Source organism: Colias eurytheme, chromosome 1 (assembly GCF_061535395.1).
Source record: "Colias eurytheme isolate Ceu_HAF_F1 chromosome 1, ilColEury1 Martin Lab GWU primary, whole genome shotgun sequence".
NCBI lineage: Eukaryota > Metazoa > Arthropoda > Insecta > Lepidoptera > Pieridae > Colias > Colias eurytheme.
The window spans coordinates 3,202,404-3,224,879 of NC_142980.1; the positions used below are offsets into that span (position 1 = coordinate 3,202,404).

Sequence of the window (22,476 nt, forward strand, 5' to 3'; positions counted from 1 at the left end):
ATGATTTTTGGTTTAATTTGTCACTTGTATAACATGATATGATTATAGTTAAAAGTGTGAATTCCCTTCAAAAAAGGCGTGTACCTACAGCTAATGTACGTAATAAATGTGATATTTATTTTCCATAAACAACTAAACTAAAAGAAAACTTGCGACTGTCAGACGCATGCATTTCCCATACCTACTGTCGACAAAATAATGAGAATAAATGCAAGTTCTATATAATGCATACAGAAATACCGCAATACAATTTCATGCTTATGTTTATTATAGGAGACAGCGTTGGTAACTTGGTATTAACAATGTATGTACCAACTTTTTATTTTTGTTAATTCAATGTATATAAGTTAGGTAAAGACAAAATATGCTGTATGAATGCGAAATTTGAAGGTATCGATTTATTAACATTTAACAGTGTTATTTGCGTTTTTCGGATTTTAAACTCTCAGAAATTTAGGAACATTCTATAGCCAAGCTTGGGTAGACCGTAGAACATAGTATAACACATAATTTCACTTAATTTGTGAAATAATATACCCTTCTCGTGGTCAATGAACAGCAGTAGTACTTTTAAATCTAAATAGCATTCATAAGTACGTAAAGGCTTAACAGTTAATTTTCGCAGTTAACTAGGCTAGAAAAATATAATTGGCGGTGAGCATTAGATGTTTTTCATCCCTTTAACCGGGGCGTGCTAACCGCGCTCTCTACTTGTTCTCATCTCAACCTACTTTTAACTGCAATTGTATAATATGCAAGTAACCTAGTTAGAGCCAGTTTATGTTATTAAAGAAGCAATAGGATTTAAATATTTCTACCCTTAGGAAATATTAGAGGATTTAGTACAAGGTGATAAAGAATTCTTTCAACGTACAGACAAAGGAACACGTCATGCCATTAAGTATTGCTTAATTTTGTTGGAATTTTAATCCTTTTTGTGGTTTCCGTTGTTAGTTAATCTTCAAGATAAGGACTAAGGCACACACGGAAATAGCATTTTTTATAGTTTCATATTTGGTTAGGTCGAAAATCCTCTGAGACCGGTCAGAAGAGATGCAGTATTGTTTTCTCTCGACTACGACTTTGCACTTGAGCACCATTATTTTTTTTTTTTACATTGCAAATTGCAATATACATGTAATTCTAAGAGTTTAAAATGTAAATCACAATACTGGTATAATACATAGCTCTACTATATATTCTTTATACAGATGAATTGATACACCATGGCCTGAAAAGTTACCCAAATCGATAATCTAAAAACATTGCAACAACGGCACCTGGATATTCCCTACTTAACAATTCACCATGACCATTTCCCTCATTTCTCACCTATAATTTTATTTTCCAATTCAATTTAATTTAATAGTGAATAAAATAATAAAGCAAAACGTAGATAAAAGGGAAATAGCCATTGACCGTGTTATTTCGTTATTATAATTCAAATTCCTCGTAATTTTCAAATAAAAAGGTTTTGTCGCTTACCTTTTAATTTATGATGTGAAATAAAAGGAATGGTTTCAAGGTTTGAAATAAAAACCTTCAATAGAAGACTATGAAAAATGGCTATCATATTTTATTAATTTAAATACACGAACTACCACATTTATATACTTACAAGTATTTTTATTCAAATTCAATAAACAATATTATTTCCATGAACAATGATATATTTTTATTATTTACATTAGATGATCAGCATCAAAACATGTGTCTCATATCTACGCTTGATACGTGACTTTACCTGCAATATTAATCTCGCCTTGAATAATATATGTCACGTACAAATACATTGTATTGCAAATAATTTATTATTATTATTAGGCGTATTTTTTGTTTATGCATCAATATAATTACGTGATAAATTTAAGTTGGTCAATTAAAACATTAATAATAAAAAGCTTGACTAGTGAAATACTCTTCGAACGTGATTTTCGACGATTCTAATTGATAATGATAATAATTCAAGTGAGTGAACAGGTACCTTATAGGGAAGCCCATTTTGGCCACATCTTAGCAAACTATCAGGCGAGATCGTGGTCAACCGTTACCATATCGACCCTAAAAAAGAAAAAAAAATCTTGAAAAATGAATTCACAATTGCATAAATGTAACCGAAAGTTGTTTGCGAAATGTTTTTAAAAACTTTTGGTCCGGGAGCCAGCAGCAGATTTTATGACCAAGTTCCTCTCAAGCGGTAATTAGTAAAATGCATCAAAGTATAGTATTATGAAGCCTCGTGAACGTCAGCTGGAGCTCGGTTGGGGGGAAGAGCGGTTGTAGCCTCCCGTATCAGCTGACGGTTTTTCCACCAAGATACAGCCAGCTGACATATATATTTATCCACAGTTACATATAAGCTATCATCAGGTAAATTTTTGTTTGAGAGGAAATAACGGAAAATAAATTTTTCTTTAAATTTAACTTTCATGTTCGAGACACCAGCTGACGTATAATACACCATGTTGTAACCAGCTGACTATTTTTTTTCGTTGAGATATTGGGTTAGCTACAATTTGACAAATTTTTAGCTGAGAGGAAATGAATGAATAAATGTATTTTTTTTTCTATGTGCGTGGGAGGCTACAACCGCTCACCCCCCCAACCGAGCGCCAGCTGACGTTCACGAGGCTTTATAATACTATACTCTCATGCGTCTGACGAATTATCTCTTGAGAGGAAATAGTTAACCAAATTTGCACCTGGCTCCCTAACCATTTGTCTTAAATTTGAATTTCAATACAGGAGGTATGGGCTAACCACGGACGCTTCTGACGTTATTCTGTCGCCACGTGATAGGATCAACGTGATCAGAGGCAGGAGCGCGTGCCAAAACTTTTTATTTGTTTGCTAAATTTTATGAGGAAATTAGGAGGAAAATAAAGTACTTACTTTTATTGCGAAATTACCACGGGACTCAAGTGCTGGCTAATTTCTTTTATAACCAACGACGTCATTTATAACAAAGAATATTTCACAAGTCACAATGTATTTGAAATACGAAGTTAATTAAACTTGGAATAATGATTGAGTTATACCAAACTTATGAATATACATATTTACGTATTCCGGGAGTGTACTTTTTAATGAAATATAATAATTAGGACAGATTTAAAACTGGATGTCTTGATAAAACTACAGCTTTAATTTTTTAATTTATTTATAACCAATTTCTTTAAATATTATATTCAGTCCAGTAATTGACGTGTGCAACAAAATTATAATTACATTTGTGACAAAACAACGCTTCGAGAAAAAGTAGGTAGTGCCCGTGCGCTTCGCTTGGCTCGTCTTGGCGTCTTGGCGGGGGCACTACCGTGCCCCCAGATTTGTACTAATCGTATAATTTTTGTACAAAATGGTAATTTAAGGTTACTTATTGTTCTATGTACAGTGAAATAATGTCTCAATTACAATGTAAAATGTTCCCACAACTTGTGAAAGTTGTCATTAGACAAAGACAATTATATACGGTATTGCAATTTAGTTTTGATCTTATAATGCTAGACTTAAGTATTGGTTAGAAAAATGTTATCTAAGTACGACATGGAAGTTCAATTTGATATTTATCTTTTAATAGGTGTGATATACAATTATTTGATGAATAAAACTTAGTTTATTATACTTACATAAAAGGAAAAATTATAGTAAAGAAGGACATGAAAGGATTTACGAAAAAATCTATTAACAATTAATCAACCTGTTCCTGGCATATGAATAGTTAAATACCAAACCTACAAACTACATGAATATCAGTTTCATATCTTTTAAACATATATTAAAACGTTTATTTACAACATATTTGTATCTCTAGTTGAAAGAACAATAACGTTCCATTCGTTGAGCGTCCTTTACCTCATGTTAATTTATTTTTCATAACTGTAACGTAGAATAAAGTTGATCCGTTTCTCATATAAATAAAGAATTTAAAGGCTTCATGGAAACCGGTATCATTGAACGAGTATCTCGAATCGGTACCTGAGTAAGTCAGGGTTGTCACGCTTGTAAAGCACATACCAATGAGCATATAATTTTATTTATTTATTACAAAAACATAAAATTTTAATTTGTTTCGAAAATCTACCTATTATAATTGGCTTTGTGAAAAAATAGCAAAGGATACCTTTTTGCTATTTTTACCTACCTTTACCTTTTGCTTTTTCAGTTGGAAAAATACTAAATAGGGGCTTAGAAGACCTAAAGCCTACGTAATGGATGAGGGATTCTATTCCGCAATTTCATTTTGTTTTCCTTAATTTATTTGTTTCTCTTACTTTTATTTGAATTGCTGTTACATCCATGTTTTTATTTTTTTGTAAATATAAAAATAATTCTTAAATTGGTAAGAACAAATAGGACGAGGTTTTTTGGAATATTGTACTTCATACAGAAAGGACTGTTGCTAAAATATCTCAGGTTGATCGTCTGTTTCTTTGTTTCTCATGTTCTTTAAACTCTCAAGTTGTGGCCCTATAACAGAGCCTCTGTTTACAGCCCAGCCATCTTCAAGCTATAAATTGTGCAGGCGGCGGTAATTGAACATCGTTAATATATTGCATCTCGTTTTTGTTGCCAGTAAGCATTTAAATAAAGCAATGTTTAGACTATTCTAATAGTTAATTGGAGTACTGTTGCAGATAGTAAAATTCTATCAATTTTAAGTACATATATCGTACATATAAGGAGTTACATTCGTAATAATCGACCATACATATCACATTTCATATCACAGACAATCGTTGTTACCGCTGGCTTTAGATTTCCGAAGCTAAAATAATTCTCTTAGATCTCTGTATTGTACATGATCCTGGGGAATTAACTATTGCTATCTCTTTAAGCTCAAGTAATGCAGTTATATCCCGCTTTAACTTACCTCAGTTATTTATAGCCCTGTTCACCGCGTTATCTCAAAATGCGTATACACTGGAGGCTCTAAATTTGCAAGTTCTATTCATCTATTGCAATAGTCACGCTTTATTATTAAGTACTTGTGGTACTTTTACTGCTACATAATTGTTGCAATATGGTCACAATGAGCGGGTAATGCAAGTATACGCTGTATTGATCCCTTGTTTGTATTTCAGTTCATATTAGGCCCACTATTAATAGAAATACTTTATTGAGCTCTGGAAATTTCCCCTTTGTTTGCTATGGCCGTAATATTTCAAGCCCATGTAGGCGTAATGAAGGTGCAGTTTGTTTTTACGTTTTATACGCTGGCATATGAGAGTACCGCTATCTTATGGATTTATGAGGGTAACTGATTATTATTTAAGGCAGTCTTAAAGACTCACTGCCATAATGGCTCTAATTTTTCTTAAACTTAAGTTATGGTCATCTTTGAAATTTGGGAAAATCTTATAATATATATATGTATATAAATCTCGTGTCACAATGTTTGTCCTCAATGGACTCCTAAACCACTTAACCGATTATAATAAAATTCGCACACCATGTGCAGTTCGATCCAACTTGAGAGATAGGATAGTTTAAACATGTAGGTTATTGACTTTCTAAGTTTCTAATAAACGTCATACTTTGAGGGTGCCACAATTTTCGGGATTATTAACAAAAGCAAATACTCTTACGGTCCAGAATGCGTCATTGGTCAAGGGGAGAAATTAATGAAATCCAAACCGTGTACATTCGGCGCGATGCTCAATACCAAATTATAGTTATTCATTAAACAACGAACAATATTACGAGTACACGGAGAGCTGGCTTAGCATTATAAGTCACGACCCAAAGTGTATTTCCACCCACGTAGCTGAACCTGTTTCTGATACAGGAAGCTCGGTGGCGTGCTTAATATGCTAATCTCCTTGCCTTCCACGTAAAATACCTCCGTATCCTTTAATCCACGATCGCCCTGGGTGATAATTCACGTTCCTAGCACCCTTGATTACGCTTTTTAATAAAAGACAGTAATTCGCAACTTATTAAGTGTGTATTTATAGAGAACAATCGATTTGTACTTCGCCTTTTGTTGCCAGATGGTGTGGGTTGGAACGTGTACCGTTACTCGAAAATAGGTTACATTGGGTTGCGAACTTTGTATTATTAAGCTGTTATAAGACGGTTCACGTGTAACCTATAATGAGCTAAATTGATACGGATTTGATATTCCTTTGAACATTTTTTCAATAACGCCTCTGTATATGTACATGGGCGGTGGAAGAGCTTACCATTAGGCCACCCACGAGCTCCTTTGACGATTAAGATACAAAAGCTTCAACATCCTTAACCTTTGCTATTTTTGGCGTATTCATTAAAAATAAGTGTCGTAAGTCGTAACCGATTTATTCCAATGGTGTTACAAAGAGCAACCGACTGTATAGGGCAGTGATGGAGCGAACACAATATTAATTGTTTAATCTGTCCCCTATCCGTGGGATCCGCGCATTGTCTACGCTACGCTCTCGAAAAAAGAGAAAAATGAACGCGACCGTTATTAGTGCTCGTAAATTGTTTTATTTATTGTTTTGTTTGCTATTTTACGTACCGGAATGTTCCGTTCTCAAGCTTCGTACGCATTTTATGTGAAACGCAAGCAAGGGGTCCTATTTTGCTATAAACGAAATATACATGTAGGTATATGCGTTCCTTAAGGCTAAGGATATGGTGTTGTCTCCAAAGGAAATAGATTTTGAGATAGGACCGGGTTCGACATTGGGTCTGGGATGTGGGTGACGTGCCTGTTATAATGACGTTATTTTTGAATAGGACTTTCTACCAACTTTAAAAGAGTTTCACTATTTTCAGATACTTAACTATAATTGATTTAGTTAAAAAATATTTTTTAATAAAAGTAGTATACATGATAATCTGAATTCCGCTATTCAAATACAGAAATGAAGTTAGTATAATTCGATTTCAATGGCTTAAATTTGTATAGAAGTACGACTGTAGCTAAAGCAATGTAGACAACCGCGTCCAAAGTAAAATCTATGCATTACCTCGCCATTTTGAAATCGCAGTATCGAGTAGCTCAAAGTGTAAATAGTCTAGTCCAGGGACAAAATTAGATTCCAGGACGCTATCAGATCACAGACAGACCGCCCCCGGTATCGGTGCGGCGCGTCAAAAAATCACTTATCATATTAAGTTAGTTATAGCTGTAGACAGGGACAGGGAGCAGTGATAGGGCGCGGCGGGATGCGGGGGCCGGGGGCGGGATTACCGGCCGGTGAACTCGAAATCAATACAGCTGCCTCCCCCCGCCTCGCGTCTGCCCGTCGCCATGGATACGAGACTCGGGAGATAAACCACCACCCATAGATACACAAAAACTATACGAATGCTATTGTTACGATGAGTTTGTATGTGAGATTAGAAAAAATGATAGCTACGTCACGTACAGATAAAGTATCTGAGCTTTGAGCTTTTGAATTTTTTGTTTTAAACTTTTGGGTGCGACTTAGCATTCATTATAATTATACTAGCGGTCCGCCCCGGCTTCGCCCGTGGTACATGTGAAAAATAGATGTTGGCCGATTCTCAGACTTACCCGATATGCACAGAAAATTTCATGAGAATCGGTCCACCCGTTTCGGAGGAGTATGCAGACTAACATTGTGACACGAGAATTTTATATATAAGATTTCAACTGATTTAACGTTTAAGTTTTAAAATACAATAAAATTAAACTAAGCTTGCTAAAGCTTAATTAATAAATGTCCTTAGATTACAAAATAAAAGACAGATGGAGCGTTGCCGAACTAAACCGAATTATTTATCGTCATTTCTATAAAGCTATGTGTGCTGTCATTTCGCCGCTGCACTGTACGTACACGGTGCTTCTGTGTGCGTGTAATGTTACCAGATATTTAAAAATTTCCCAAATTTTTACCCGACTACGGAAGAAAGAGGGTTATGTTTTTCGAGTGTATGTATGTATAATATTTCTTTGACACGCCCTGCAGTATTAACTGTTGGATCGATTTTGAGTTGTGATGTGTCATTGCAATCATCTGAATTATGAAGGTAGTGGTGGTAATGACGTAGGCTACATAAATTATCAGTCAAGTTTTAATTTTTATTTTAATATAATTAAATTCGGGTTTATGATATTTTTTTTATAATATTGTAAAAAACATTTGGTTACATAAAGCACCTATCTCCTAAAGTTATATATGGACAAAATCATTTTATTCAATTTTTTATTAAATAAATTATATTAAAAAAAAGTTTTTATTTTTCAAAACATGAATGCGAATAGCGGTAATTTTTAGTCGAGAATTCGGGACATTTTATTTTCATCATACCCATCATGGAGTTCACATGAATTTAATCGCGAGCGAAAACGACTATGACGTTTTTTATAAAAGTAACAAAAAAAAATGTAAAATACTTATTAAAATAATCTAATAATGATCATGAACCTTTATTGCACTATACAAATAATCACATTCACGATCGAAAAATCCAACAGCACTACCCCGTAGATCTTTTAACCATTTTACTGTTTTACCCATAAAAATGGCAAATTCATTTTCAAAATACTGGCAGCATACGTTGAAGTTTTGAATTCCTTCGTATATGTAAAAATAATATTTGTATACAAAATTAAATAAGCCAAATAATCTACAGAAAACCTGTGAAACGATGTTTTATCTTTTTGTTTGTTTTCGGGAACAAATTTTACAGCGTTTTAATATCGCAAGACAGCATTTTTTTACTAAAATATCAAACCCCTTTTGACGTATTGCATGACACTAGAATCGCTATAGCACTGACGGAGTTTCGTATTCGTTTTTGATTTCGTATTTTCTTTGACAAGGGCGATGGACGATTGACATGCTCTATCTGCCTTTTATTTTGTAATCTAAGTAAATGTCACTACAATGAAATGTATTTATTATCTCAAAAATAAAATTAAAAAATGTATCGTAATTAATACATATAAACAGAAGCCCATAGACTATAGAGTAACAAAGATCTCTTTGAGATTAAGTATTTTCTTAACATCTTACGATACGTATTGAGTCATATGCTAGTTAACTCGCGACCCCACAGCTTGCGGGGTCACAAGAACAAGCAGATGGTCGTACAATGAACTATTATCTGTCTAAAGCACTGGTGTTAATCACAAATAAAATTAAGAGCAATTCTCGAGATGAATATGTGATTATATAAGTATCTCGTGAATATGTGTTTGTAATTATATCATAATATGATCTTTTAAATTTTTTTGTTAAGTCTCTTAAGTATCTACGTCATCTTTTTATACAAAGTTTTGTTTTTGTCTAAAATTATCACAGCTCTATTACTGAAACATATGCATCTACATAAAAGATTTTAAAATGTAGGTACTCGATGAATTATTTGATTAAAGTGATATATCTAAAATTCTTAAAGAAGAAAGATATTAGGTATGTCAATTCTTCGCAAAAAGTATAAGTACATATCCAAGATATCGCATTATCTGGTCATCTTCATTACAAATATCTAAATCAAATTCTTCCACTTTTTACTTTCTTAATAATCCGACTCACATCCATTACATTAATATCAATATCTAACAAATAACAAAGCTCTCGTATATCATTTTGTCCATCTTAATGTGATTGGGGACGCCCCCGCAAGTTATAACCCCCCTAACTCCGCTTTAAGACTTTACAGACCATTTTATTAAGACCTGTTGCGTGCTAGGCAATATCGTTACAGATCTTGAATTAAATGACCATTGCGATGATAGATAGCCCAGCTAAATTTTTGAGTTATTTTTTTGTAAATACTGTGTTACCGTTTTGTGTGGTAGTGATCAGATGAAGTGACGTAAGCATAATTAAATTTCTCAATCTTAATTTAGAATCTAGATAATTACAAGTACATTAGTTGTAGGTACTAATTTCTCCGGCCTTCTTATAAAAAATGATGGTCCAATTATGATTTTAAAGTAAAGAAAAACAAGTTGAGCTCATAAATTATGTAATCATATAAAAATGAGCAAGTAGATATTCCTTTTACATTGGTTGCTATAGGCATTTAATTTCTCCTAGAAAGCTCCACGTATCTAATTACCTACGCGTTTGTATTATGCCGACTATAAACTTGATATATGAAGTCTGAGTTTAATAAAATGATATGCTCTTACCACGAAGTACCTTATTAATTTCAATATTGCGAATGTATATTATTATATTATTGAATTTTATTCTGCGTAGGATGTCGTTCGATCAATTGCACATATTACTAATAAAAATCTAATATTCCGAAGGTAAACCATGAATAGAAAATCAGAGAGCAAATGCGAAATATATGATATTAATTCTGTGGGTGTAACGTAGGAGCGAAAGGTCGTATGTGAGGTGAAGCTCGGGGGTAGCTGCAGCGCGCATGCGCCACCCCGCGCAGCCAGAGCTTGTTGCTAGGCCGGTAAAAATAGACCCTAGCGCCCAGATAAAATGTCCACCCAACATGGCGGACCAAAATTGATTTATTGACGTTTCACTATGAACTTTGCACGCGAGTGTTATCGGGCAATGCACTTTTGAACGCATGCGCTTTTGGAATGCTATGCTATAATAACTTACTATGCGAATTAACTTATCTAGTATAATTTTTAACACTTAAACATGTTTACTTAGACATTTCTGTACTTTACTTCATGAAACTTTCTTTATTGAACTACTGATATAGACACATGACGCTTTTTGCTGCGCTATTTAACCTTATACAAATTATCGAGATCAGTTAAGCGCAAAGCGATTGTATACAAACAAGTATGGCTATAAGGTAGAGAAATTATATTACTGCGAAATCATCAACCGCGTTTCAATGTGTAATGGTGGGAAGATAAAGACAAAGACGAAGCATGGTAGATAAAGCGAATGTGAATTTCTTTGTTAAGTGAAATCTGCATCAACAAATTACAATTTTGTGAGCAAAATAATGTCTTTATCAATGCCGCCAGAATGTCCATTGGGCCTATGGAGTCTATAGAGTTTAACCGACCTCGATTGTTCTAGAATGTGGACCATAAGGCGAAGTTCCGATCCAAGAAGGGCCAGCTCCCGTTCATTGAGCTGAACGGCGAGGAGATCGCCGACAGCGCCTTCATCATCAAACAGCTTTCCGAAAAATACGACAAGGATCTCGATGCAGGTAAGAGGACCTTTCAGGGTTATGGATCCAGATTTTCTTCAGTTTTTCTTTACAAATAAATATAAAAGTATACTTGATACCCAATTCTTCACTAATTTTTCCTTTTCTCACAGTTATATCTACATTTTATTACCTTATAACGGCGAAATGCAATTATCTGCAATAAAATGTGGTCATAAAAATGTTCCCAAATAAATTTAAGAAGAACAAATTTGACCGAAGAAAGTAATTCTTTTGTTTAAGCTAAGCATATTATATACAGACAACCTTGTTAATTGATGAGGTGGGTGGGCTTGTTTCTTGCCGCAAATTGTGTGTATGGCGTGCACCATTATGCTGTCATGTCAAGTAGCACGCGCGGACCAGCTAATCAGCCGCTATAATGTATATCTTGTCCAACACCTGGGGTATCTTTAGATACGAGTACATTTGTACATTTATGTCTTTAGATCCTGAAACTTTGAAGTTTTATAGTCCTTTCTATGTAATTATTATTTGGTTGATTGAGTATTCATGTTTGGTTTAATTATAATACAGAAAAAATCTCGATAGATACGTGTGAACAAAAGAAAGGCAGCATCCGATATTTCAAAAATTTCTCGTATCGCTTATGTAAAATTTTTGGAAGTTGCTAATTTAGAAGCAAAAATGCAGCTAAAAACTATTTCAATAGGAATCTCAATTAGAAACTCGAAACTTCAAACAATTATCTTAACTTTAATTAGCTTACATGCGCTCCTAGTGCTAGTTCCGAGGGCTTTGCCCGGGTCATGACCCCCTCCCGTAATCGATAAATGGGTTCACAGCGGTCCAAGAGCCCGGGCGACCTAAATCCTAGATATACCTTCGCGGGACAGCGCATGTGCATTTCGTGCACATCAACAATAATGGCCTGATTTTCACCATATTCCTTTTTCACGTAGCTCTCACCCCCGAGCAACGCGTCGTCACACACGCCATGATATCGATGATCGAGAACCATCTGTCATGGGTGATGCTGTGGTGGCGCGCCAAGTACCCCGACAGCGTGATCAAGGGCTACCAGGTGAACCTCCAGAACGCGCTCAACACGCGTCTGCCCAACGCCATCCTCAACTTCTGCTACAAACTGACGTCCGGACGTAAGGTGAGAAACTTAAACACCCTATTTATGCATTTTCAACATAATTACACAGTCTTAATAATGTTCCCTCGTGACGTTTGACTCAGCGTGGGAATTTCTTTTAAAATAGGAATCGCGTTTCTTTTGTTTTTCTATGTTCATATCACACCTACGCAGTAATTTTATATGTGGAATATTTTGTGATGTAATATACCCATTTATTGACGTGCAATTTTAACAAAGGGTGGGCGGAGGGCGGCTCTCTCCATCGGGTATTATGCTGTCAAACATGTTTACATTGATTTTCTCGGAAAATATTAATCCAGTTTGACAGGGCTTTTGTGTCGGTTCCTAGAATCCTAGATGGAGGTAGGTACACCCCCATGGTATCTGGCGGCCATTTTACTACCCCATCCAGCGGCGCCATATTGCTATGTGCCACCCACCACCCCCTACGTCTAGGATTCCCGGTTATAAAACGGATGCACCTGTTGCACAGAAACTATTTCGCGTTCGGCCGCGATTGCGAAATGTTGATAAAGGTAGTTTCCGAGGTTTAGATCTCAGATCGTAGTTAGTAGTAGCTTCAGTAGCGACTTTTCCAATCGGTATTAGATTTTCTTATTTATTTAAATTTACATATTGTATTTACATTTATAAACATTGTGTTTGGGGAGGTGGGTGGGGTGGTGTGATTTCCATATTAGACCTTATGTTATGTTACAATGTAATTAACATTTTTGTGCGTTTTTAGGGAATGAAGAAGGCGAAGGCCCACGGCATCGGGGTCCACAGCCAGGAAGAGATTATCGAGTTCGGCAAGAACGACTTGCGCGTGCTCTCGGACTTGCTCTCCGACAAGCCCTTCTTCTTCGGAGACGAGCCGACACTTGTAAGTAATCTTTGTTATTTTAGGTGCTGATTTTGGCGATTACTTTGTTGTCCGTACGAATCTCGGTAAGTATAACGTGTAGGTGTCTGGTGCCTGGATTCTATTAATAGTTCGAGCTGTGGTGGTAAGGTGTCATTTTTTTAATAGTAAGGTGGTTAGGGGGGGTTAAAGATCAAATTATGTTTATAAGCTTGACCACGCCTCGAGGGGGTGGGGTGGTGAGGGGGGGTTTATTTTCGGGAACACTAGGAGTGGGGCGTTGTACATGTATATTACGTCCTTCCGCCATTTTCGAAAACGGTACCACCCCCAGACGGCGACCATTTTGAAGCTCCCCCCTGGGTGGTGGTAGGTATCCGGGACAAAGGAGGTACGCAGTCCCCGGGAGAGAGCGAATGCATCAGCGTGTGCGTGGCTTTCGGAGAAGCAACAAGTCTCTCAAGATTTAGTGCCAACCTTTGACCTTTGTGAACTTCTTGGCACATTCTTGGTAAGTATTTAGTCTTTAACGATTATAGGGGTCGGCTGGCATTCATCTTGAGGAGGTGCTTCATAAATAATTATTATTTGGTAAGCTTTTATCATAGGTCGATAAGATGGCGGCATCTCTAAGTAGCATCTACAATGATAAGAAGCAGCTTCTTTATGATTATAATTAATAACTTGCGATAATTTTGAAAAATTTTGAAAATGTTTTACAATACCCAATTGAAATTAGTTTGATGCGTTATCAAATTGATATAGGATAGTATTAATAGAATGTGTCTAAAATATTTTATTCAGAAACGCGAAAACATGATTTTCACTTCAACAGATCTTTTGCACGCCTCATAAGCGAAGCGTTGAGGTGGGTACTACTGTCACTTCGCGCAAAACATCTGATTTTTCAAACTTAAAATGTCTTTATGCATTGCACTTGTAAGATAATACATACACACACATATTAAGAAAAAACACTATTTTTAACGTTCATGATATTTTTGATGTCATTTTTGTTATTTAAACTATGTAGTTAAAAAACAGTTTAAAAAAGTTCTGTCTTGGACGTCCGTGTGTCTGTATGTGCGGATCCTTTTTCTTGTTAACACGATAGCGACCGAAATACTTTACTAATCGAGTCTTTTTTTTTCTCTTACGCTTGAGTATGCTCAGGAATAGAACCCTTTCATTTTTCAGGGTCTGATTCGATGTGGTTTAATTGTTATTAAATAAACAATAATAATAATTAATAAATATTTATTAAAAAAAAATTATGAGGCGTGCACTTTTGGATTTTCCAAATTATTTTGTTAGATTATGCTAATGCCGGTCTGAACCTGACTCAGTTTGAACTTAAACAAATTCGACTTATCCGTTTAGAGCTTACAGTTTAAATTCGTCTAGTGAAGGATTAGTTCCAATTGTTTAATTATTTAACTTCACTAATCTATATATATAAATGAAACCCGTTTTCCTTGCTCACGGCATCACGCGTGAACGGGTGGACCGATTACGATAATTCTTTTTTTATTATATTCCTTGAAGTACGAGGATGCTTCTTATTTAGAGAAAACGTAAATAGGTACCACGGGCGAAGCCGGGGCGGACCGCTAGCCATAATAATAATAATAAAATGGATTCAATCAACATCAACTTAATTATTTTAAAAGCTTGTTAGACTTGACTAGTAAGAAACAAAATAAAACTTATAAATTAAAATTAAATTAATAACAAATATTAATTTGATCTTTCGACATGCAACCGGGCGTGATAGACGGTCTTAATAAATGGTTAATAATAAATAATAATTATAAATTAAATACGATGAAATGAATACTTCGAAAAAATATGTACATGTCTGTCAAGGCGCATTCAACTATAAAATTATAATAAAATTTGTTTATAATAGAATAACTGACGTAATAAAGAAGCTAGGATTTAAAATGTTTTCTATATACGATAGTCGATACATAATTGTAAAATGTATAAAATAGTCTTGAACATAAACTATCTGAAAAAACAACTTTAATTTAAAATATGTTTAGGTACTCTAATGCAAGAAGCCGAAAAGAAAAAAACTTAAATGATCAATATAATTTAGTAACTAATTATACCAAGTCTGATCAAACAAATCTTACAATGTTCTATTGTAATTTTCGTAAATAAACTATGAGAGGGTTGCGATTCATAGAAGACGTAATTTTATTTTCATGTATTTGAAAATTAACTTAAATTTATCTGAAAAATGTAAGATTTCAATTGACCAGAACCAATTAAAAAACTATTCAAATCTTTGAATTATAGACGGGTGATAATATGCTCATATGGCTAATATACCTATACTAGAAATGGTTCGCTAAGAAAACTCCGAATTAAATAATTCGAAAGCAATTCATCCCTCAATTTGTTTAAAGAATTAAAGAATCATTTACTCGTTCCACTTTTGGAGGCGACGGACCGTGTCATTATTATTAATTACAATTATCGTCGAAACATGCAATACATATCTGATAAGAACCGAACGTGTAAGAACTGACAAACTAATGACGCAAAATTATTTGTAACAGACGTGTTTCTTGAAAAATGATTAATTGAAAGTGTAAAGGAAACTTAACAAATTGTAATAATCACGATAATTATAACAAATTAAATATAACCGGCACTACATGTATGTAACCTGTCTATAAATTATATATTTGCAAAACTTACGCTTACGAAAACAAGGGAGCCTATATAAAACTTATTACTTAGCTTTCACAGGTAGAAATAAGCGCCTTGTAGACTTAAAATTTTGCCATCACTGAAAGCTCGTGAAGTTTCTCAAAATTAATATAACTAAGTACAAGATGAACAGGCCGTGGGCCTTAAAAGTAAATTGACGCGTCTCGACACTAATCGAAAACGAATTAAAAATACCTTGCTTATTCGAGAAAACTTCAATTTAATAAGTTACAAACGTTTTGGGAGCTCAGACCGACTCAATTAGACCTTATTAAGATAAAAGCACAAAAAAATTAATTTCATTAGGATCAATATCAATTAGTCGTTGCAAGTTGATGAGTTGTATTGTGATTGAGCGTCATCCCCCTGTTGTAGATAAATATACTTGCATCTACAACAGTCTGGGGCTATATTCAATTTTCTGATTCGGTCTGTGGGGTGGCGGGCGGGGTGTTGACCTGTCTGGGCCCTACCTGGGCTAGGGCATCTATACTTTGACTTACAGCGCTATATTTGGAGGGCTGATAAGTTGTAACTAGGATAATAGGGCGGGCTTTTGTCTAGTTTAATGAGCAAAGTTTGAGATGATAAGCCGAACTTTTTCTAATATTAATCAGTCTTTTAGGATTACTTTTTTAGTCTGAAAGTCAAATTTAATTTCATGTGAGGTTTTAATGAAAAAAACGTATGTTGAGTTACATTAAATTTTTGCTAATAAGCCAAACTAAAAATTTTAATTTCTTTAATTTCCTCATGCTTAAAGAAAGAAAATCCGTCTTAAATTTCAATACACAAATTACTTTAACAAAATTAAAATGAAATAAAATTTCAACTTAGATTTAGATTTAAAATACAAATTCAAAACATAAGCATTAATTAATATTAAAAGCTCGATAATTAGAAAAGCTTCCGGAGCTGTAACGGACGGCGTCAAGCTCATATATTTATATGTAATGTTAGATTTCGATTTCCGCCCTCCGTAATTTCAATATGCATAGGGAACTCCATAGTCCAGGATGGCCCGGGCTTTTAATGGCGCTGCGAGCCTGAAATCGATTGACAGTCGATATATAATTATATTCGGAGGTTGTCTAGTCGGCGGCGGGGACTGCACTCGCTCGGCTAGTACCTCGCATGACGCGACCATGCATGTTGCTCTCACCGCGCAAATTTTGTTTATTGTCATTTGAGGAACGACGCTCTCGCGGGGTTGTTTTGAACTTGCGGCCTAGTTTATTGTAGTGGCGGCTTTTTGTTTTTCTCGATTATTGGAGCGTGGCTCGTGTTGCGCTGTATTTTACCCTGCGCCGGCTTACGGATTTCCGATATATTGAAATATTATTGCGGTTCTCAGGTACGTGGTCGGAAATTTAATAGATCGCAGCTTATCTAAACAATAAAGTTTGTTGAGATGATGTCGTGTAAACAATGGATCAATACGAAGCTTTTGCGCTTTAAGGCTACGTGTTTTTTCGTAGAGAGGAAAATTTTCGGGAAGTTTCTTTGTTTGTTTACTAAATTTATTCATAACAAATATTTTCTTCATATTTTCTTATTTAATATTTCATTCGTTTGCGTTGATTCGAACAAATTCGTAATAATCTAAATATTTCGGAAATTTTTTGATAACTTTTTAATTAGGCTATATCAATTATTCATAGATACTTATAAGTATTAAACTTATTCAGTATAAACGTCTTATCAAATTTTAAGAAATAAATACAAGAGCTTAAAGTTTGTTTCTCTAACGTAAACTTATCAGAGGTAGGCTTTACAAATATTTTAATATAACAAAGGATTGTTGAATCCTCGTTGCTCGTTTTGAAATTTCACAAAGAAAAAACATTAGAATATTACATTTGAAGGCCCTTTTCACAATGTACTAATATCCGATGCAAATAATTAATTGATATCGATTGTTTGAACACTCGAGTAGCGAAGTTAACTAATGACCGAAGTCGTTAATCTATATTCTAGTAGAAGAATTAACAAACGTCACACACTAAGTATCGAATTTGCCTTTTCTTTTTTCATATTTACAAAGAACACTATTCAAAATTATTCTTCAATCTAAAGTAAAATTCACATCTTGAAGTGGTTTAAACCATAAGAAATAAAATCCTTAAACCAATTCTAAACGAAAGTAATCCAAAAGCTCGAATTTACCTTCTACAAAAGCTCGAATTTACCTTCTAGAAAAGCGTAGGCGAGATCGTTGCCAAAGGCTTCCCTATCGACACAAAACAGAGCGTTTGTGCCGAGCAGACGTGTCTTAAGTTGAAATCATAAATTTCATTGGCTATATTCAAATGTACCAAAATCGCCTTACTTCATGACGTGACGGTAATGCCATGACGCGACCTTATTTCTCAACGAAAAGAAGTTTCATTTAAAAAAGTAGTTACATCCAAACCTTTGCACAAATACTCTTTAACTCAAAATACTCAATTCCCTCACAGCTTGATGTGGTCGCGTTCGCGAACCTCGCGCAGCTGCACTTCATCGACAAAGAGGTGCCGCACCTCCTGCGGGATGCTATGAACGATTCGTTCCCGAATCTGGTGGGGCTCGTCTCTCGCATCAAGGAGAGGGCTTACCCCGACTGGGACGAGATCTGCGCTAGCGAGCCGGTTCCAGCCAAGAAGGAGGCTAAAGACACCAAGGAGGGCACGGGCCAACCAGAGAAGCAGCCGCTCGAAGAGCCGGAAAAGGAAAAGGTAGGTTCTAATCCTGATGCAATTTCTCCTCTTTATAATTTACTAGACTGAAGATTGTTCTCAAAAGGAATATTTTTAGTTTTTCCTGTGATCGATAGCGTGGAATAGCTTACAAATTTAAATACGAACTCGAGTTCTTGAGATTACCGCGTTTAACTAAACAATTCTTCAGCTTTATTATATTTACGTATAGATTAGATTTTTTTCTATAGACATTTTATTTGTAAAGTGAAAGATTTATCTTCACCAGAATTAAGAATCTTACTGGTATTGTAGGAATCAGGGGCGTGCACAGAGTTTTTGGACAGGGTAGGCAGAAATATTGCAATGATAATAAGTCATAAAAACTAATATTTCATATTGCAGTACTGATATTTGATTGGAGATACATAGTATTTCCGCAAAATAATGGAAAACATATCACGAACATAGGTCATATTATCTATAAAATAATTGTCAAAGTAGGTATGATATCCTAATAACTATATTCTATATTATGTAATTAATGATTAACTTTACCTTTGTGTATTACAAATTCCGGTATAGATCCATTTATAGATCGGCCTTTTTCCTATCACTCTCTGTTTGATAAAAGTTTATTCATAAAACAAAAATAAGAATTTTTCGTTAAATTAGGTACTTATGCCTTATTATCTTACAAAATACACTGATGATATACATAATCTATTTAGTTACTCTCAAAACACTTCACTTGCAAATTGTCGTAGTAAACATTATTGATTTTCTCAAAAAACTTTAACCTCAAAGTAAACGTTTGTTATTTCCAAAACAAAACAAACGAATAATGATACTATTTGCAGATGGTCTTTACCGCTACAAAATTGTATATACATTATCACACTTCTTAAATTGGTCGCATATTCAACTTCAGTTTCGACTTTCGATGTAGTTCCGAATTCGGTTCGTACCTAATTCGTATATCTTCGTAAAAAGACACTGCCTACCTTGTGTGTTTGTGTGCGTGGTTTTATTACATCAGTGTGCCGTGTTTATAGGCACGCACACATATAAAATATGCGTAGACACGCAGAGCACACATATAAAAACTTAGACACGGATAGTTTGTGTCTTTGCCGTCCCGTGACGTACTGGGTCCTGTGGCGGCGCTAGTGCAGCGCATGAATAGTGACTTGAGCCGAGCCGGTGTTAGAAATTAGATAATAATGCTACCAAAATACCGATAGATGGATCTAAAATATATTTGAAATATATTTTTATTTCATAACTACATTGCGCAATTAATAAAATTTAATGACGCTGTGAATTTCATTTATGCATATTAAATATTGATCAGAGTTTGGTAAATGGTAGGGTAGGCAGTGTCTTTATGTCTTTATGGAATGCACGCCACTGGTAGGAATAGGCAGAAAAATTAGATGTACAGTATTTATATTTATTAAAGACAGTCAACAAAATAATGTGAATAAGAACCGACACGGTAGATTCACAAAATGGCCGCTTCATGCTATTTCTAGTCTTTATGCTTCGAATGGCAGAAGACTCAATTTATATAAAGCCAATGTAAAAGTAAAAATAAAAATAAAGCGATTTGAAAGAAATCTTAGAATGTTTTTTTTTAATTTTTCACTTTTTACCATAGATCCACATCAGTCGGTCACATATTGATTTGATAAGTATAAATAAATACAAATCTTAATATTTACAGGACGAAAAAGAGGAGCTCGCTGAAAAGGAGCCCGAAGACAAAGAGAACGAGAAGGAGAAGGAAAAGGAGAAGTAAATCGAATTTGGAACCGCGCCAAACCCATTCGAATTTCAAACGGCGCTACATTATTCACCTATTGTATAAATAATGAAACGGTGGCTGTAGGGATTAACTCAATATCGTAGTTAATAGACGCCGCCATACTAACATGCAAGTTACACTTAGGCTCGTTGCAATCTGTATATTATAAGCGTGTAAATCCATTTGTCTTTCCCGTATCTTCAGTTTAAGACGCGAAAGCGCATTTTTGTTTTGACATAATTAATTTAATTAGATTCACTGTTGTGTCGTTGTAACGCGACTTTGATTCGTTGGTTCGATGTTTTGCTTATATTCAATCGTCGATTGTTCGATTCGTTTGATTTGATGTTTTGCTTATATTTTGTCGTATCGCTGATTTGATTTGTATCGTATCGAGTAAGTAATCTAGTACTTACATCCGTAGGTCATATATTCAGCAGATATTGTAGTGTGTTGGGTAAATTTAGTGGTAAAATTATTGATAACCCATCTATGTCACTTTGTATTGTTAAGTATGGTTAGCGGATACCGTTTCATGTATGCAATGTTCTAGGGAGCATTTCATGACCCTTTCATATTAGAACGTAGACAGTCGTCAAGTTATTTATGAGCTCATACGTAATCATTCATATATAGATAACCTTGAATGTTGTGAAATTACAAATTTAAGTATTAGTATAATTGATACCAAAAATTGGCTGATTTTTTAGATAATTGGAATATTCGATCGAGAAACGTTAAGAGCCGGCGCGCAACTAGGCCGTTTCGGAGGTTCTCGTAGTTTATTTCGATTCGTACGCGTGAAAGAAAATTTACAATTTACAAATTTACAAATTTGATAGAAACGAAACTCCTGGAAGACTGTTTTTCATCGTAATAGTTAATAGTCCATAAAATTTTTGATATTATATTATACGTTTAGGTAAGTCTCTTTCGATCGTACCCCCCCCCAACCTCCCGCGTTGGCGCGTGACACGCCTCTAGCGGACGGCGGCATGGTGGACGTGATCCCGTCCCCGTCGCCGTCCGACGAGTCCGGCTCCGGCGCGTCCGGTGCGTCAGGCTCGGGCGGCGAGCAGTCCGGCGAGCAGTCCGGCGAGCAGTCCGGCGAGCAGTCTGGCGAACAGTCCGGCGAGGAGTCCGGCGAGCACACGCCCGAACCGCCCCACGACAGCTCGCCCGAGCTGTCGCCACACCCCAGCCTGTCGGACTCGGACCCGCCGTACGACCCGCTGTACCGCGACGCATCTCCGCCCGCCCACATGCTGGTCGGGTTCGCGCGCGGCCCCACGCCGCCGTCCCCCGACGAGCACGCGCACGCCAACAGCCACGCGCGCCACTCGGACAGCTCGTCGCCGTCCAACCCGCCGTCGCCGTTCCCGCTGCCCACGCGCTACGCGCTCCGGCGCCCGCTGCCGCTGATCCGCTCGGCGCTGGCCATGGCGCTGCCGCCGTACGCGCAGCCCGCGCCGTGGCCCCGCGCGCCGCCGCCGCACGACCACACGCCCACGTCGACGCTGTCGTCGCTGTCGCCCATGTCGCTGACGCCGCCGCAGTCGAAGAGCCCGTCGCCGGCGCGGGCGCGGCGCGCGCTGGCGCAGAGCCTGCGGGCGCGCGCGCCGGCGGGCCTGGGGCCGGCGGGCTGCGGGTCGGCGGGCCGCGGCGGGCCGGCGGGCCTCGCGCGCTCGCGCTCGCTGCCGCAGCTGCCGGAGCCGCCGCTGCCTCGCGTGCGCTACGTGTGCCCCTTCCCCCTGCTGTCCCTCCCGTCCCGGCCGATAATACCGCTATATCGTCAGGACTCGTTGAAGAAATCCGTATCTGAGCAACAGTTGGTCGACCTATTTTTCAATATGAAAATATAAACTCCGAGATAAAATCCAGTATTTTGAGCGTATTGGTTCTTTATCTTGGGTACATATTGTAAATATGAAATTATTTTTCTGGTTACTATATTTTGGTATTTATATATTTTTAAGTATACAATATTTTTCCTTCTAAGAAAAAAACAATAATACTTACATATAATTTTCTATCTATATATTTCTCTTGTATAAAACGTTTAGGACAGATTTGCGTGTATTATATAGATTAAATGTATACTTTATTTGTATTATAATAAACTTAACCCAGCCCACAGGGCTATAGTTTGCCAAAATTAAAATATAGTAATTTAGAAACTATTTTGATGTCT

General features: G+C 36.2%; 1 protein-coding gene across 1 annotated transcript in view; it reads left to right on the forward strand.

Moving 5' to 3' along the window:
• fax (failed axon connections) overlaps positions 1-21,229 on the forward strand; it is a 50,275-nt gene extending 29,046 nt beyond the window's left edge. The window contains exons 2-6 of the mRNA XM_090120581.1: positions 10,971-11,106; positions 12,030-12,232; positions 12,963-13,100; positions 18,260-18,517; positions 20,205-21,229. Coding sequence (XP_089976707.1) covers positions 10,971-11,106; positions 12,030-12,232; positions 12,963-13,100; positions 18,260-18,517; positions 20,205-20,279 — 810 coding nt within the window. The 3' untranslated portion in view covers positions 20,280-21,229. The remainder of the gene's footprint in view (positions 1-10,970; positions 11,107-12,029; positions 12,233-12,962; positions 13,101-18,259; positions 18,518-20,204) is intronic.
• Positions 21,230-22,476: the final 1,247 nt, after the last annotated feature.